Source organism: Molothrus ater, chromosome 3 (genome assembly GCF_012460135.2).
Source record: "Molothrus ater isolate BHLD 08-10-18 breed brown headed cowbird chromosome 3, BPBGC_Mater_1.1, whole genome shotgun sequence".
Taxonomy (NCBI): Eukaryota; Metazoa; Chordata; class Aves; order Passeriformes; family Icteridae; genus Molothrus; species Molothrus ater.
Genome location: NC_050480.2, coordinates 67,227,789 through 67,247,530, shown reverse-complemented (window position 1 = coordinate 67,247,530; position 19,742 = coordinate 67,227,789). Strand labels below are relative to the sequence as shown.

Genomic DNA, 19,742 nt, shown 5'->3' with positions numbered 1-19,742 from the left:
TGAATGAAATAAACTATCAGTATCTAGTAGGATGATAAAACGTGAGCTACTCAAACTCTGCCCATGGCCATTTCAAGTACTTTGTGTGGTAAATTCAATCAATAACCTATTCTGTTGCAGCAGTAATTCTGCTTAGTGATGTGCTTCTGAAATTTATTTTAGTGGCTATAAGCTGATTGGGAAAGTAGAAAGAATGTATATTTACTGTCATGTGCTGTCCGTTGTAGCTGCATGGCTCGGATGAGAAGTTCTTCACTTTTACCTTTATGGTAAATGACCTGAGTATCAATTCCAACTGCAGCCTACAAGCATGTTTCAAAAAAGAAAGTCAGAATAATCCTTATCAAATATTCCACTTTATTGTGATCAATTGTGGACAATATTCTACCTGCATATAAATGCAACTGCAAAGTCACTGCAGTTTCATTTGCTTTGTTAACATTTAAGATTGGCAGTTGGATTGGAAAAAAGTCTGAAAAGCAAAGTTTTCTGTTTCAAGAAAGTTTAAAGAAATGTATGGTTTTTCAAACAACAATACTGAGTAACAAAGATGGAGAAAAAAATCCTTGTAATTTACCAGCTCCAGTTTAGTCAATGTGACTAAATGCTGCATGTTATTTAGGTGTTGTGACTGTTCATTTCTACTGTCATCTCACATAGGTGATTAATGCCTTCACTTCATGGAGAGCTGCCTTGCAGTCTGCAGCAGTATGCTGGAAACAGAAGGCTGGACTTGAAATCCCTCAGCACTCTGGGGTGCAGACCCCTTAAATCTAAAAAATCCTCTTGCTATCCCACTAATAAATTACTGGTAAATAACATGTATACAGGTTGGTAACTACAGGCATACAAAAAATATGTTTGTAGTTGTAGAAAGTATTTTTGAATAGAAAGGCCAGAGAAAAAAATCAGCATCCTACTCCTTACACTGAGTGTATGCATGAGCTTTGTCCCATTTCAGCCTGATTTTCTATGAGGTGCAGTGATGCCTTGACCACGTTTCCTGCCACATGGCACTGAGTGAAGCAGGAGGACTCAAGCACTAAATGCCAAGTCAGGTTCCTGCAGGAGCAGGGAGTTGTCTGTTATTTCACAGAAATGTCTCAATGTGAGTGACAACACAGAGCAGCATCACCCTATGGGACAGGGACAGAAAAACCTCTTGTGTCTTAAATACCAGGAGACTTCAGACTGGAAGAATAATTAACTACATGGGATTTAATTCAGGAAATAATAAAGGGAAAAATTGTGCAGTGAGAAGTTCAATACTGCCAGTTAAGTTAAATTTGTTTTTTCTTTACACTTAGGTGCCTGGAGTCTCTGAAACATTGTAAAGTGAAAGCTAGTATGAAAATTACTTACATCCTTGACCCGGTTTGTTGTGTTCAGTGCCAACAATGCAACTTCATTGGCTTCTTCGATATAACCAGCAATGTTTTCATACACATTTGAAGCATTGATTGCCCTTTGTACCAAACCATTTGAATCAACACCATACAAATTCCTGTTAAAAAGAGAGCAAAAGGTGAAAGAAACCAAACTGAATCAAATTAGTTTCTGACTACATAATCACACACATAAATGTACTTGGCCTAACTGGTATTCTCTTCATTGTGTTTGACCAATCTGAAGCAGGTGAAAACTGTGTGGATGGAAGAGTCTTCCCTGCCATTTAACTCTGAGAATTTTGCCCTTAACATTTATGTGAGCAGCAACAAATGACTACTCAGCTTTTACTTTCATTCTTTTTTTTTTTTTTCTAGATTAGATATTCCATAAATTAACAGAATAACAGGTCTATCAGTTATCCTTCTTTAGGAATAATTCCTATCCATGAATGGAAAGACCTATGTGTTCCATTGCCCAGGATAGCTGTGTCACTGTCCTGTTTCTATTTTCCAAAGATAAGTGGGAAAAGGGGGATAATCAGATGAAGACCTACCCTTAGCCATGAGAATTTGCAGAAAGTTATACTGAAAGAAACCTTTGATGGCATGGTTTTGATCTGCGTATTAGGTGATAACTGGTCTTCAGGGGAGGTTCCAAACAGAAGATAGTTCAGGGATCAACATTCATCTGTTAACCATTTTGAATTGATATTATTTTTTAATGTTTTGGTGATAAGCAGATTTCAAAGTATATTTTAGAAATAGATTCTAAATATAGATGTGTTTGCACATGTGTGCATTCACTTCAAAGTGTTTGCACACTGAGAGATTATTAAATTTCCAGATTCAGCATTATTGCAAGAATTTTCTGCTGAAGTCCCTTAAGGCAAAACAATAAACTCAGTCAAATAAAAGCCTAACAGGCTAATAAAGCAAACCTATAAAACCAAGATGTTTTGAAGACAGGCTAAATGTTTTAAAGAATTAAAGTTTCACTGCAGGACAATCTTCTCAACAAATAATGGAGTCAGCATTATTCCATCTGGGTATTTTGTAATTACTTTTGTTTGCTTTTTGTGAAATTCCTAATGTGTTGGACTTGGTAATAATTTTTAAATTATTTTGGTAAGGGAGGAAGGGTAGCTATATGGGGTATTTTCTTTCAAGTTGGTCTGCTGTCCCCAGTTAGCCAATCTCAGACTGAACATACTCTTTGGTTTTTATGTTTCTGCAGTTTGTGTGTCATTATAGAACAGTTTCAGATGTCAGCTTTATACAATTGCATAAAAGAAGGCCATCTGTTATTTTTTTCTCTATTTTAATCTCCTATCTAGGGCATATGAATATTAAGAAACAACTGGTATTTAGATAATATACTTGAAGAGTATTTGTAAGCTTATCTTCCAAAAACATATGCCTATGATATTACTTAAGGTAGAATTTGGTGACATATTTTATTTAGGAATTCATTTACAACAGTGATTTTTTCCATGGATAGTCCCAATTGCAAAAAAAAAAAAAAAAAAATTAAATTTTCCTAGAAGTGATTTTTTAGTAAATTGGTGCAATGTTGATGCATTTAGTATCTTCCAGCAAAATATAAAGACATACAATAAGTTTTTGATATTGTTGTGAGCCAGTTTCACTGGGACAGAACCTACTAAGCATCAGAACTGCTCCATCTGTAAAACTGTTCTTGGAATAAAATTATCTGGAAGCTCGTTTTGTGCCCTGTAACGCTAAGCATTTTTTTCATGTAAATGAACTTACTGACATGAGCAGTTTCTGCAGACCCCATTTAATCTTGCTAGTGTTATTTTACTTTTCACTAATCCACCTTTCTTATTTTGCTCTAGGAAGAGGAGAACATGCCCAATTAGACTAGAGAGAATGTCATGCAAGATATATCCTTGCTCTTTAAAAAGTTCCATAGATTTTGCCTAGCTCAACTTCAGCTGCTCTCTGTGGACCATGACAAGTCCTTCTACACAAGACTTAACACTGATTTGTTTAGTGCCTATTCATTGTCACTGTGCTTCTGCTCGTCTTTTCAGCTGTTCAGTAAGTGGCACTTGTATGAACAGAATCTGCTGAAGTTAAATTTTACCCATCCAGTTCATCAGCAAGTCTTCTTAGGTTTTGTGCATGATGCATAGCCTTCTCTACCAGTTCATCATCAAACAGGGACAGGTTGGCTATTTTTTCTTGCAGTTCCTTTTTTGCTCCATCTATTTCTGCATAGAACCCCGATGCATTCTGAACAAAATAGGGAGGGGAGAAAAGAAGATGAAAGTTGTAAAAATAAAGTCTCTATTTTGATTATTATGGGGTTTTTTACCCTTTATGTTATTATAATGTTCCTTTATTTCTGCTATGGTTGTTTTATTTTACATCTTTAAGAGAAAGAGAAGAAAGATCTAATAGTGAATGCCAGTATGGAGACAAATGCAGGAAGATGAAAATCAACAAAAATTCCAGAAATCACTTAAGAAGACATTGGAGAGACATGCATAAAATAAAAAAGAAATATGGTAAAAGTATTTCTATATGTCCTGTATGTTTGCTCCAGAATTGTGCCAATGACAAGTCTTTTAGAGTGAAGTCCCCTTTCTGCCTTCTTGCACAGAGAGATTCCTCATGCCACGACATCTTGGATTAGTCTAATTTGCAAATCAGTCCACCTAAATACTACCTGTGTATGTATAGGCAAGGAGAAGGGGAATTCCTTTGCCTTAGCTGTGTTTCTTCCTTTTATAAAATACTTGGGGCAAGACCAAAGGCCTGCATTCACTTTCTCTCCAGTACACAAGTTTGCCAATGTATTTGAAGATTATAATGTGGCAACATGTGATTATAAATACAAAATACATGAAAAAGCATGAAACTGAGAGAGGGAAAAAGGATGAATGGGTGAAATGTGAAAATACTTGTTGTGATGAGGATGGACAATGGATGATATTTGTACTTCCTTCCCTGCAGTGTGAACATCCTCAATGTGGAACCTAAAATGATTAATTGCAGCAATTTGTTTTGCACAAACCACCAGAGAAAAACTCCAACGTACTGCTTGAACACAGGGATGGTTGCAAAGTAAGTGGTTGTTCTGTTTTCTCAAATTATTTTTTCAAAGAAAAATTAATGACTTTTCATAAATGCTTTTGTGTCAAGAAGCGGGCAGCTGTGACCAAAATGAATGCTTGTGGAAGATTTTATTTTTTCTTCAGCTATTTCAAAATTTTAAAGTTAATCATGAAGAAAGAAAGCAGCTTTGGTAAATATTTTACTTAGCAAATTCCTAGTTTTATTTTCTTTATCTTCTTATAGAAAAGCTAAACCCCGATAATATCTACAAACTTCCTTCAGCACCATGTCTGATTCAAAACACTGGATAGTAGTCTATGGCTCCAGAAAAGGATTTCTATACAACAATCTGGTTATATATGTTTGACACAGTGCCTGATTCTAATGCTGGTATCTGGGATCTTTAATATTCTTCCATGCTCACTTGTAGGCACTAGGAAAGAATTTAGCATATAATGCAGTCTTTTACCAGAACATCTTTTGGCAGCTGCCTATAATGAACTAATTGAGAACTCTACAGCATAATCTTTCATTATGCTTTGCCTACAGTAATATGCCCTTATATTAGAATTATTTATTTTTACAGTAAATTGTAATAACAGAGCTTTTCATCCAAGAAAACCATCTACTTTTTCAGGGAATATTAGCCAGTGTTTCACTGAAGCAGTATAAAGAAGGAGAGCTTTTCCATTAGTGATCTAAACATGACTTCAAAAAATCTGGATGTATCATTTAAACAAGCTCCTGAGGCACTTACCTTTATTACTTCACTTAACTCAGAATTGACCTTTTGTGGTCCTTCCAAAATAGCTGTGGCACTGAGCAGAATGTTGTCCACTTCATCCATTTGCTCTTTTGTCTTCTCACGTTGTTTCTAAAAAGGAAGTTCAAAACATAAATCACATCCAATACCATTTGTGCTTTGATGTGTTAATTTTTTGTTAAATGTGCTGGAGTTAATTAAAAGATAGTGGTGAGCTAAATAGATTTTAGACATATCAGAAGTCTGATTTTCCAAGACAGGTCTAATTGCTACATTTTATGATGTGAATTAATTTTGTTTGTTTGTTTGTGAAAGAAATGTTGGATGATTTGAAAAAGTATTAATATCATTTTATGTTACAGACTAAGAAGCTATAGGAATGAAGCAATATTCAGCGCACAGCAGAGACAAATTAAACATGGATTTTTCATAGTCATCTGGAGACTAAATTTTTCTGGAGCTTTTTTAAATCTACAGTACAGAGATCTCTTTTCCTTGTCAGTAGTAAAGCAGTAAAGATTGTCAGTGAACAATTTCTTTTGTATAGAATCCACCTTCATTGTGAGGAATAATGGAGATCCAAATGGTTAAGAACAGTGAACAAATACGACTACACGCTTCAGGCTTTGCTTCATAACTGTGAGACAAGCTGTGGCTTGGCACTGTAATTATGGAACAATGGAAGAGCAGAAGAGGTTTTGTACTTAAGGATCTCAAGCTCTTGTGAAAGGATTCACTGGAGGAGCATGCCTGATTTCTCTGTTGAATTCTTAGACCTTCCGTATCTGCATGAACTTCTAGTACGGCAAATTTCAAGAACTCAAAACTCTGCTACTGATGCTGTGAAACACAGATGTTGGCCTGAATTTGTGGGATCATTCTTCAATGATCTTCAAAGAATGATTTGTGGGATCATTCTTCAAATCACAAAATTGCTTACTAACGCCCTCTCCTCCAGAATACAAAAAATTTCAGCCATTGAAATGAAAACAGTTTGATTTGAAAGGCCCCAGATTGTTCTCTTTGTAATTATTTTCCTTGCTGAAAAAATAAATTAGAAGTTTTAGGTGGAATATTTTGGTTTTGAATCCCTTAAAAGAAATTTATGAAAAGAGGGAAAGAATCACAGAACTGCTCTGAAGAGAAGGAGACAGGTCACCTCTGAGCTGTCTTCCTAAGTGGAAGCTTTACTTTGTTCAGAACCCTGAAACTGTTCATTTGGACAAGACACAGGGGAAAACTGTTGTAGCCTTATAGCTAAGCTAGCAAGTTCTCCTAGCAAGTAGGAAACCCAATTTCAAGGTACTTAATGTGGAGCAGTTAGACAATGGATTTGTGCATGGAGATTTAAGGACAACTGTCAACTCCTGAAAAAGTGGGGATGCATTTTGTTTAAAGTGGTTCAGAGGAAGTTTGGATCAGACAATATGGATGCACTCAGCCCAGGGCACAAATACAGTGCAGAGTCTTTATAAGTAATTGTTTTCTTAGAACAGAATTAGTTGTGTGAACATGAGGCCCTCTCATATTATGTCAGGACAAAATTGGATGAAATAATCCCACCACAATATTTGTAGCAGCCATGCTACCTGAAATTTCAAGTTTCTTGAATTTTACTGTAATGTGCCTTTCTAGTCTAGGCATAAATATCCATCTCTTCCTCAGTCTGATGAGGCATGACATGTGAAAAGCTTCTCATTTATTGTCTCTCTACAAATAGATAATAGTACCTTGCACTTCTACAAGCTGTTTCTTAGAACTGAAGACTCAAACTCATCCTGCTGAGTGCTCCATGAAATTCTTTCTTGGTGTGGTGATTCCTGAATCTAAATTGTGTGCAATCTACTGTTTTAAGCAGTGGCAGAGATGGAGCGTTCACAGTCAACACTTATGATAAATGTAGTGCACAGTACCTCCTGCCTTTGGAGCCTGGCTGTGTTTTCTCTGTTTATATCCTCTGTTTGTGTGACATAGTCAAGCGCCTCGCCTAATGCCTCCTCCAGGTCTGACAGCTTCACATCCTGTTCACTGAGCTGCTCCAGCACATCAGTTACCAGGGATCTGGTGTCATTGTGCTTCTCATGAAATGCTTCAATTTGCTGTAGCACTGGAAGAAAAATGAGGCCAATAAATCCAAAGCTTGCATTTCTGACAGAACTTACCTATACAGCAATTTCTTTGCTGTTATTCAGGTGACAGTAAAACACCTTTTGTAAAGCTCACTTGAGGGATTATATACCTAGATTTTAATTTTCCCTTCTCTTTTAAGAAGGAAAGATGCCTCTCATTTTACTATTTCATTTTAATCCCATTACTTCCCCCTCTGAAATACATTTTATTAAAAGAAACTAGGTCTGTCTTTGCCTGCTTTTCATGTGTTTTTCATTGTTAAACCTAGGCAGCCTCTTCTGGAGAAGACAGTCTTTTATGCCTCATATTCTGACTCATATTAGGCTGTGAGAAGTAGGCTGCCACTTTTTCCCATGCTTTCCCAAAGCTTTCCCAAATCTTTTCTCTCTCTGCTGGTGTTTGCTGTCCCCATAACAGAGCTGGCAGGGGGGATGATGCTCACATGAGCAATGCCAGCCCTGCCATGAACCTTCCTAAGCAGCTATTGTTGAGGTACTGCAGTGCACAGGCACACACAGACACACAGACCTTTTCCTCCCCATTCTGCTGTGAGGAGCACCAAGCACCAGCAGGGACTTGGGGCTGGAATTTGGGAGCAGCAGCATCTCCAGCACACCAGCTGGTGCTTACCAAGTGCCTGCTGGTCCTTCCCCAGGGCTCAGCAGTACACCCAGAGCTGCCCAACACCTGCCAGCTGAGCATCAGCATGTGGCTGAAGGAAAAACTGACTTAAAACTCACACTCCTCTGCTGCATTTTCCTCCTCATCTGCAAGTTGCCTCTGATTAGTGAAAGGCTTTCGACGTTTGATCTCCTTCAGCATCTCTTCAGCCACGCTGCGCTTCTGGGCAATTTCTTCAGGGCTCAGCTCCTGTTGAATTGCATAGTATTTTGACTTGCTGCTGATTTCTAGGAGGAAAAGGGAACAGATGGTTGATTCAGTATGACTACAGAGAAATAAATACTGTGGACTACTTTTACTTTTGTGACTTGTGATGATACTGATGGCAAAATAAAGTTTTAATTATCTTCAACTCCATAGTAGGTAATCATTATGTTTGATCCAATCTTAATATTAAACCTGTAAATAATTCACACATTCTGTCACGTGTGGAGGTCTCAACAGAAGAGGATGGGATTAAGCAGATGTAGGTTGTGTGCATTATTTGGCTTGACATTTCTTATAGGCTGGGATAATAATTTTATTTTGGATTCTGTGGCATGTAGCAGGCCGGGGCTTTCATCTAGGATCATGGTTTTTAAGTGCTGCTGTTTATAAAATAATAACAATGCTAAGGAGACTGAAGTAACCTCATTTTCCATCCGCAGAAGTTTGAGGCACCCTGAGGAGGTAACATATGGCTTCTGGCCTGATGCTGCCTAGCTGGTTTGGAGATAGATACTATTTTAAGGTTTTGGTCTCAGATCAAAAAACGTTGTTGTATCCCTGCAGCTGAAATTGAATTTACCCATTCCCAGTGTAATCATTACAAAGTTTACTCACTTCTCACTCCCTGGCCTTGAATACCAATCACCTCTTCTTCTATGTCCTGTGACGTGTGTGCCTTTGGCTAGTGCTTGTCACTAGCTTTGTGGGTAAACAAAGTTGGCAAAAGCAGCATTATTCTTATGGAAGATTTTTATAAAAAATAGGTGTATAATTGTGGCACCACTGATTCTTTGGCAGAGTGTCTCTATGCCTGATCTTGCTGGGCCCTGAGCTCATTAGTGGAGCTTTAAAGGCTCATACTGAGCAGAAACTGATGATGACCATGGATTTCTTTTTCCTTTTGCTGGCACGTGTGTGTGCACACATGGGTGATGCCTCTGTAGAAGAACAGTTTTGAGCATAGTGAAAATAATTTTCACCTACTTGTTTCCAACTGTTTTCCTTCTATTCCCAGCCACGAAGATTTTTTCTTCTATAACAGCTTAATGCAATTGTGCTATTTGTGTGCGAAATTAGATGCATATCTGCCTTATGTGGTTCCTGTCCTGCTCCAAACCAATTAATGATACAAAAAGATGATACACAGACATCAACCATGATTGTTAGTGATGTACAGTGAGGCTCATGCTGACACTTTTACTCAAAAATTGTAGAAATAAAATGTGATAGATGGCCAGATAGTCAATGGATTTTTAGCACCAGAGGTGTAAAAAGACAGTACAAATAAAACATACTATATGGTCTTAGCCTGGCTCTTTTTTGTGATAGGACATATTAACCATGTTTCCTGAGAGAAAGTAATGTAGCACCCATGGAGGTAAGGATAAGCAAGGATAACAGTTGATATGTATCCACTCTCCTTACACAAGCTGCCAGATGGCTTGCAATAACTGCCAAGATAGAACTAATCAGGTCTATTAGTCAAATATTTTCAATTGGAAAAAGGCTGTTTAACCTCAGCTACCAGTCAGCATTTCTATTCTGGTGCCATGGACAGGTTTTGCCTACTGTTGGCTTTGCTGAAGACTGGGGGAAATCTGTTCTGCAGCAGGATGGAGGCTTTCATGTCACAGGTGTACAGGGGACAGGGGTGTTTTTGAGTACATTGATTTCATTGCTTTCTGCAGGTACTGAAGAAGAGGCTGCAGTTGGTTTAATCTCATTTTTATATTTCAGGATGATAATGGTATGTCATATATATTCCAGATGAAGATGATTATCTCTGACTAGGAAATTTTTTTTGAGTGCAGTTGTGCTTGAGAGGGTGTTCACTGTTGCCATAAATTACATATTGTCCAATATATCAGAAGATTTTCCTTTGATATATAGGACAGTAAAAATTCTTGATGATCCATTAATACATGAAGGCTTCATTAATACATTCTTGACGCTGAGATGAACCAGGAATGAATCTGTTTACCTTCAATGTTATCTCTTATATCATTGAGCTGCTGCACGAGCTGGGAAGCACGGCTGTTGATCTCTGTGGTTTCCTTCTGTACCAGGCGGCCTTTGCTGGATGCTTCATTTCCCTATGAATAAACCATGAGAGGTAAACATTAGATTTCTTTTCAGATGTGAGGGTGAGCAGTATAAACACACATTTTGCTTTCTCCTGGTGTGTACGTGGAAGTCCTTTTTATCATATAAAGTAGTATTTAAAGGTGTTCAAAGTGAAGATCTGTCTTGTCAGTGTTTTCAGAATTGCAGAGTGAGAGATTAAATCCTGTCTCATATTTATCCATCATTTGCTGCAATAAAATTTTCATAAATTATGTACAGTTGTAAAACTCTATCTACTGAGTCTCCTGAGGCATTCAGTGGGGCTGGCTCATTTTGTTGCTAGGTATGGCATTTCCTGAGTAAGCAAATAGAATGAGGAAAAAGGTGTCAAGCTCCCAACTCTTTTTAGATCTGTGTCTCCCTCAAGTGAGGTCCCCTGCCCTGCAACTTGTTTAAGAAAAGGAAAAGCCCAAGGATTGAAAATACTTTGAAGAGCACAGACATGGTCCTGTACTGCATTGTGTTGGGGGCAGCACTCTGCATTGTATTCCCTTACTTAGGGTTTGTGGAGGCCCCAAGTGGCATTTGAAGGTAGGGCCAGGGTGGGCAGCACTACTAAAAGGGATGGGCATAATGATAAAACAAATTATAAGGGTTATGAGACTGATAAAGTAAGTGTAAGGGTTAGTAGAAATGTTTCTGGTTCCCATCTTCCAAATATTCATGATCAAGCTACGTGCTGTTTTACTCAAAGCTCATCCCATGCAGACTTTGGAGTTACAGGTAGTTACAGGAGCTATATTTAGCAGGAAGATTTGCCTACAGTTGGTCCATTCACCCTGCCTTTGTGTTTTAGATCAGAATCTACAGAAACCCATCCCCTAGGTGTAGGGACATGCACATAAAATGCTCTGAACAGAAAATGCTGGGTGTCTCTGCAAAACCCACTCAAGGCCCTAGCACCCATTTTCCATAAATGTACTCTGAAATAGCAAAAGCTCAATATATTCAGAGTTACTATTGTGGCCTTCCACTGTCAGAGTCTGGGGTTATTATCTCCCTGCCTTACAAGCAACCACAAGTATTGATGTGGAACTAGCATTAGCAGTAACCAGGGAGCAAAGACTGGAGGAAATGCTGAATTTATTTGCTCAGGGACAGTAAAACTGAAGAATGAGGAAAGAAATCCCCAGATAGTACTGCAAATGAAATGTTATTATCCAAACTCACTAAATATTCATAGAAAACCAAATGCCTTAATCAGTCTGCCCACCAGCTACAGAGAGGGACACTGAGGCACGTGAGCTCAGACAGATATTCACAGGTATGGAGCTGTGAGTGTGAGTTGATTTAATAAAAGCTCTCTTGAACATAGTCCGTATAAATTTTATGTGCCCTTTCTGCTAAGCAAGTGGTGATTAAAAACACACAAACCTAAATTTTCTCTTCCACTTTCCTTTGTGTTCCTTTTTTGCCCCCTGCCTGCTCCTATATTTGAGTTTTAGTTTAAGGTATAATTTTAATTTGTCTTGTGAAGGAATTGGTAAACGGAATATAAGGTCTGGCACTTTGCAATAAGCACGAAATACAATCTAATTGTATGGCAGCTGTGGCTATCTTTGATAATAACATAGAATGATGTTTTTTACTAATATATGTATGTTGCAGCAACAGAAAGATGTTTAATATCATCTTTTTAAAATAGAGGATAAGCAATTTTGAACCCTATTTCTTCTCTTAACATATAGCATATATCATATTCTTCTAGGATGCAATGGAAGTGTTGTGGGAGATGAGAGCTGATAACCTTAATTTTATAGCCTGGCAGCTGGATGTGGATGCAACATTTATGATTGTAATTGTATTAAAAATATCTTGAGCGCTGATCAAGCTCCCATCTCAGTGGGTACATGAAAAATCTTTTAAACTGTCAGTTTTGAAATATATTTTGAAATGTCCAATCAGGATTAATTTAATTTTAAGAGAGCATACAAGTAAAATAGATATAGTACAAATGCTCCCAAAATCAATCTGCATTAGTTTAATGTTGGTTACTTCACTTAAAAATCAAAATGTGAATGAGAAAGGCAATGTGTCTATCCCAGATCAAACACGTTTTGTAGGGGGTAGGTGGGAACTCAGATCCTGAGGGGAAGATTTTTGTGACTGGTGGCAAACCTCCAACCACACTCAACACACTTTTTACCTCCTTCCTTTTCTGCGAAGAAGACTTGATAATTAATTTATGCTTTTAATTCATATTTAAAGTAGAAAGTTACAAAATAGAAATAGAAATAGAAATAGAAATAGAAATAGAAATAGAAATAGAAATAGAAATAGAAATAGAAATAGAAATAGAAATAGAAATAGAAGGTTCTTCCAGCTGTCAGGGCACACCCACTCTTGTTTGGTGAACCTAAAGTGTCAGAGTAGATGTTAAGAAATGTTTTTTTATGAAGAGGGTCAAACAATGGAACAGGTTTCCTAGAGAGATGGTTGATGCCCCACATCTGTCAGGATTTAAGAGGCATTTGAACAACGCCCTTAATAAGATGCTTTAACTTTTGGTGGGTCCTGTATTGCTCAGACAGCTGGACCAGATGATCATTTTAGCTCTATTCCAACTGGGACTATTCTGTACTTGCCTCTTATGCCAACAGGTGAATATGACAAAGTGCAAACCCTCAGAGCTTTGGCAGAAGGCTGTAAACAAACCTGTTCATCAAGTGTTTCTGCTTCTCTGACAAGATCATTCATCTCATCTGCAGCATCATCAACCTGGATGATCCAAAGCGTAGCATGATTCTTCTTTTTGGACATTGCCTCCTGTGTGTGGGAAAAAAGTCAGTGCATCTGAAAATAAACTCCTTCTCTAGTGAGGGCAGAGATTGAAATTTACACGAATGGAGTGGACATTCAAAGATTCAAACTACATGAAAAAAATGAAAAATCATCAATGTTTGTACCTGGAGATGAGTGGTAGTGAGGTTCAGGTCATTCAAACGCCTTTGAGCTGCAACACCTGTAGAAATGCTCAGTAAAGTGGCTTTGCTTTCGTCGATTGTCAGAACTGACAACCGGATGTCATCTGTCAAATCCCAAATGCATTTATCGCAGCCTGATAAGAAAATAAGACAGCATAATTTTTCTTTAGTGTTTGTGTCAGCTACAGCAAGCATCTTAAATTCATGTAATAGTGCTCTTGACCCATGGTGTTCACTCTGTCACTGATGCTTGCTGGTGGATACCTCTTTTCTTTCACTTTCATCCTTCCACTTCCAAGGTTACTTCTACAGTACAGTTATGACATTTCTAGCTGAGCAGCACCAGATGGGACTGCTCAAAGAGGCTGACACAGGGATTCTGTAATCAGCTGGGAGCGAGGGAGAGGTATTTCCTGGCTATTCCCTAGGCGCTACATGTTTGTGGCCTGAAGGACAACAGATGAAGGCCAAACAAAACCAACTGCATTTTGTCAGAACCTCAAACTTGATATTTAGAATTTGGTGGTATGAGAAATAAGGATGTCCAGCACATGGGCTCTTGACCACCTACTTGGTTACGATGACAACTTCTAAAAGTTATAATGTTATAATGTGCTTGGAAAGTGCTTTGGCAGAACTGTATCCTTGCTCCTGCTGAATGATTGCAGTGCCACCTTGTTTATAGTGACACTGGTGCCAACACTGAATGCAAGAGACTTAGGTGAATGTGAAACACATATTCCTACAGACACTTTTGCCTGATATTTTAGCAGATCCCAAATGTTTTCCTTCTGGTTGCTCTTCAGGCACATGACCTCTCTTCTTGGGAGTTGGTTCAAGAATGCATGCATGCTACACACTCTGCATTATATACAGGTATAAATACACAAACATTTAAAAAAAACCTGTGGTTACCAATAGCTACAACATAGTACTCCTGGAAACTCCCCAGGCTTTCTATCATTAGGGTATGGGAGATAGTGGGCAAGGAACTGACTGATGGATAAATGCCAGGTTGTCAACAGCAGCAATCTATGTTAGATGCTGTACTGGCTTTGACTGGGGTAATTTTCTGCACAGTTAATTTCAGCAGCTGGTATGGGGCCATGTTTTGGATTTGTGCTGAACACAGGGTTGATAATGTGGAGGTGTTTTTGTTGTTGCTGAGCAGGGTTTACACAGAACCAAGACCCTTTCTGCTTTTTGTACTGCCATGCTGGTGATGAGACTAGGGATGTGCTGGAAACTGGGAGAAGACACAGCCAGGAGAGGTGACCCTAGCTGACCAAAGGGATATTCCAGACCGTGTGACATCATGCTCAGTAAACACAGTGGGGAAAAGAAGGAGGAAGGCAGGGGGGACATTTGGAGTGATATCATTTGTCTTCCTGAGTAAATATTATGAGTGGTGGGGTCCGGCTCTCCTGGAGATGGCTGAATGCCTGCCTGCCCATGGGAAGTAGTGAATGAATTAATTGTTTTGCTTTGTTTGCAAAGTGTGCGTGGCTTGTGTGTGCACAATTTTTCTGGCTTTTAGCCTTCTGATTCTCTCCCTGTTTCTGCTGGAGTGTGTGGCTGTGTTGTTGATGGAGTTAAACCACAACTAGAAAACCATAAATTATATGCAAGATGTAAATTTGTGAGGACAGCTTTTAGGGCCAGAATATTATTTTTCAGGCAGTGTGTCTCAAGGTCTATGGAAGTAGCTTTGGTGATACTTCCCTGCTGCTCTGCAGTTTGGACCTGAATGTGTAGTCTGCACCACAGAGTTGGAAATATGTCTGTACTCAGACAAGTGTGTGAGAACATGCTGAAGTACTCAATCAGCAGGACATTGTGTATATTCACACACTTAAGTGCCCTGTGGGACCACCATCAAAATCCTGAGCCCACTGGAGTACCAAGCTCTTAAGTTACTATTTGTAAGCTTCTAAATATAAGAGCAACATTAATTATTGGTGTTTTTATGATAATGTTCTTACTGATGGTCGGGCAGTCTGTGTCAGTAGAAACTTCAGGACTGTCTGCAAGGCATTCTCCAGTCTGGCTGTCACACATTCTGCCTCCACAGTTACATGCTGGGGAAAAAGAAAGGACTTTTGAAAGAAGAATCTTCAAAATGTACAACCCCCCCCTCCCAAGACTCATGAAATTATTATACTTAGGATTGTGTGTGGGTATTCAAACCAATATGAAGAACTTATTGGACTGATTTTCCTTTCAGTAGCTGGAAAAGGCTTTTCTTGCACTGGTGAAATTTGAACAAATAAAATATGAAGTGGAAACACCTCTGTTTCCAGAGAAGAGTGAGAACACCTCTGCTGAAATTACTTGTTCAAAGCTTGGTCATGAGTCAGCGAGGCCAGAGTTGCCCAGAAGGGCCATTGTACATCAATGTCTAGAGAGGGTGACATTTAGGAGATGTACTAAGAACAGTGGGGCAACTAAAGTTAATTATTAGTTACAAATCTCTCCACAGCCCTGTGGAATTTTTAGCACTCTGTCACTAAAAAGGCTTTGCAGCTATCGGGGATTGATTGTGGACTCCAGTTACACTGTCAGCTTGAACATATCAAAAAGTAAATATCTCCTACCACTTACAATGAAGAATAAATGACGTTTTATATTTTTTCAAACTTGAGAAAGCAACATTTTTATTGCCAGCACAAGTGGCTTTTTAAAAAGCCCAATTTCTAATCTAACATCTCTAAACCTCTTTCAAGGTTTAATTGGCCTTTTAAAATATATTTTTTTAAAGATTAAAATATTCTTGGAACACTTCAATACAATAACAAAAACTCAAGCAGAACATAAGAACAGCAGTAATCTATCTGGAATTTATTTTGGTCTTGTGATTCATGGTTTCAGCAGAATCTCATATAACAAAATATTTTACTGCCTTTTTATTGCAGCCCATTAATTGTTATGTATGAATTGCCCTTGTATTTACATTTCCCATTGCACGGTCAAGGATTTGTCAAGAGAAAATAAGTAAAACAACTTCAAAGACAACATCCTGCACTAACGTCAGAATAATTTTGTGTGAGTGGACCAGTGTTAGTAAAACACTGTTCGTGTTTTTGTACTGTTTTTAGTACAGTTTTTGTACTAATGTAAGAACAGAAATTGGTTATGAATTCTCTGATGCAGTCAATATTTTTACCTTATCACAATCTGTGCCTCTCAGCTTTTGGATCAACGATTACTTTAATTTGTTATTTCTTTTTTTTAAGAAGTGAAAGAAAAGTATCTGTTGAAAGTAGAGATTTCTTTTTACCTATATCATGGGGACTGGGCTATCTCCAGGTAGCAATATTAAACTTAAAAGGTTAAAATTTCAATGAGATTGGTGCTCAAGAAAATAAAATTGTGTCTTATTACTTAAATGAATACCTGTGAGTCTGCTACACAAAATCTTATAGCAAAGTAATTCCAAAAGCAATCTGGACCATTTTTCAGCTACTGGTTTAAGAGGTACCACAATTTTAGTAGGGAATTAAGACTTTCAATGATACCATAGTTTGCTGGTGGGGAAAGCTTCTAAACTTACCTTTATTTCTGAGGGCCATTTGTGGAGAGCTTTGAACTATGGGCTAAAGGATAAGTGGTTAAAAAAAAAAAAATAAAAGCAGCTTAAAACTACCATTCACAGCTACCCAGGTTTTGTTTTCCACTCAAAAGGAAAAAAATGGTTTTAGATTGATAGAACTGCTTGTTAGTTTAGTGGTCTTGCTTTTTTTTGTTTTATATACCCTTTGAGATGCTCTGTGGAAACCACGTATGCAGACTGGCTTGATTCTTACAATAATTTTGTTTCTCTATTTTTAGTTTAAAGAAGATATTTGACTTATTTCAGAATCAATTCTAAGCAATAGTTCCTAATTTTCCCACAAAGCCAGACAAAGGATGAGCTTTCCCTGTGAACTACACAAATAGTTTGAATATCATGGATGCATTGATGCACTGCAATCTCACAGTACTGTCGAGTACAGCACATTGTGGTGCTCAGCAGAAATGAAGATGAAATGAGAAGTGTGTAATTCTCTAAAGATAATACTGCAAAATCAGGATTTGCTAGAGTAAACTTCAAGATTAAATTCACTTCTGAAAAGAGAGAAGCTGTACCTCTCACAACATACTCAAGTGCCCAAGCACTTTTTATTTTTAGCAAAGATGAAACACAGCAAGAAAATCTGCTAATGAAGAGAATTACCACACTGATTTGAAGTCTGTGTGAAGAGCCTGTACAGAGAACTCCTGTGTACCTCCTTAAGACTGCAAACAAAAAAAACTGTACCGAGGTGATGAAAGTTTGAATTGAGTTTTGAAACTGCACTTTCAGAGACGCCTTCCAAAATCACTTATTGCATAACCTGCTCAGACACTTGGAATGCCCTGTGACTCTCAGACTTCTGGCAAAGTTACTCTTAGGTGCTTGAAGCTTTTGGCCATGGGAAGGGCATGATGTGGGCTGTGGTTTGCAGAGGTGAGGTGCTGGGTGTGTTCTGTCTGCCTCATGGAATTCAGGACTCACAGACTGGATCCTATCATTCCTTCCTGGACAACTACAGTTAAGTCATCGCAGGTGAAGTGAATTAGGCAGTGAAGTTTATAAACAAGATTTTTTTTTTGCCACCTCCAAATCACAGACATGCTGTATTTCATGAACATCTTTGCTACCTAAATCCAGGCAGGAGGTGAGTTTTGGGGCACACTGTTCCCCAGAGCTGATGTCTTTTTAGCTGGTTGGGATACATGGCTTTGGCTTTTGGGATCACTGTGCATGAGCACCATCTCTTCCTGTTCAGTATAAATGGAATTCAACCACATGACTTTGCAATATGAGTTACTCACACTGGAGACTCACACTTAAATTCCAGCTGTCACTGGACTATAAAACCAGATAGGACCATCGTGGCATCATATATGGTCCCCTACAAGTGAAGATAGCAGCACAAAGGGCATGTGATTGCACAGCATCCTCACAGCCTCCATCCTGTGTGTCCAAAACACTTATAATAAGGAAGTAAGAAACAAAGTCCAAGTACACAGTGAGTTGCAAGAAGGATCAAGATATTGCTAAGTCCCTGAGGCCTGTAGCTCTGTACCTGGAGGCCCTGGAGCACTTCTGATGTCCAAGCTGAGTGTGTGTTTCAACTGTCTTGCTTTTGAGTCAGGATGAGGTAGGAATACTTTGTCTTCCTCCTTTGTGTTCTAGTCCTTGAGGGACCCCTGTCAAAGAATTTGGGAGGGAGCCCCAAGGTCCTTGCTCTGAGCACCTACATTTTGCCTTTATCAGTGGCTGTTCTTAAGTGCTTTGAAAGAGGATGTAAACTTCACTTCCAGAGCCAAAGCAAGGATAAAAGGTATGAGGTGAAAGCCCTGTTTGGATTGAACTCCATGTAAATTAGGACAACATTTGAGGAGACAAAACTTTGCGACCACTCTGTGCAGATGTGTTTAGCTGAGTTACTCCATGTAGCACTTTACCAGACTCTGAAAGTACCTCTTGTGTGAAAATACAGTAACCAGCAACATTACACAGACTTGTAGGAAATGCAGAATATGTCACCAATGTGGAAAACAGCAGAAAGTGAGTGGGTATTGGGTCAGGACAAGAAGGATGATACTGTTCCCGTAAAAAATACTTTCAAGTTCTTAAGCACCATCAGCCTGAGTAGTCATGGTGGACAAGCACAAAGATGAGGACTTTGCCCAAAGAACTTTTAGAGAACCTTACTTAAAACAAGATTCAGGAGAGCACAACAGTGCCTCCATTAAACCTGATCAGGCACTAGAGATGTTGGAGTCTGGGGTCTGAGACTTGGTCATGGGAGATGGAAAGAGATATTTCTCTGGTGCCTGGGATGATTCAACTGAACAGGCATCCAAATTATCCCATCACCTTCCTCCCAGAGCCCAGTGTATCTGTCAACCCAGGTATCAGGCATCTCTGATTTCTGGGAGATCACCCACAGACCGTGCTGTGCTGCTCAGCTCTGCTGTACCAGACTGCAGACAGTACCTGTGCAGTTTTTAGCCAATCTGGCATCCCCGTAGTAGCCCGGCGCGCATCGTTCGCAGTTGAAGCCGCTGGTGTGGTGCAGGCAGTTGCGGCACTGGCCGGTCACTTCATCACAGTCTTCAAAAATCAGATTTGGGTCTGAGTTGCCATTGCAGTCACATTTTTTACAAGTGCTTCCAATTAGCAAAGGGTTCCCATAGTAACCAGGGGCGCACCTGAAAGGAAGAGCAACACTGGCAATGACGAACAATGACATTCCTATCTGTGACACCTTTTTTTCTCTGACCTTATTTGTGTTACCAGGAATTGATCATTGTCTGCAGCTTCTAATGGACAGAGAGCTAATTAGGAGCTTTACTCCTACAGAGGCTATTTTGTGCTCTAATCTCAATCTGTACTGTTATATATTTTCCCCTTCT

General features: G+C 38.8%; 1 protein-coding gene across 1 annotated transcript in view; it reads right to left on the bottom strand.

The window, feature by feature from the left end:
- Positions 1-19,742, bottom strand: part of LAMA4 (laminin subunit alpha 4) — a 97,006-nt gene that overhangs the window by 37,086 nt on the left and 40,178 nt on the right. The window contains exons 5-15 of the mRNA XM_036380289.2: positions 19,324-19,538; positions 15,281-15,376; positions 13,281-13,432; positions 13,030-13,140; positions 10,232-10,343; positions 8,103-8,270; positions 7,146-7,339; positions 5,227-5,343; positions 3,496-3,644; positions 1,363-1,504; positions 206-302 (exon numbers count right to left, since the gene is read on the bottom strand). Coding sequence (XP_036236182.1) covers positions 206-302; positions 1,363-1,504; positions 3,496-3,644; positions 5,227-5,343; positions 7,146-7,339; positions 8,103-8,270; positions 10,232-10,343; positions 13,030-13,140; positions 13,281-13,432; positions 15,281-15,376; positions 19,324-19,538 — 1,553 coding nt within the window. The remainder of the gene's footprint in view (positions 1-205; positions 303-1,362; positions 1,505-3,495; positions 3,645-5,226; positions 5,344-7,145; positions 7,340-8,102; positions 8,271-10,231; positions 10,344-13,029; positions 13,141-13,280; positions 13,433-15,280; positions 15,377-19,323; positions 19,539-19,742) is intronic.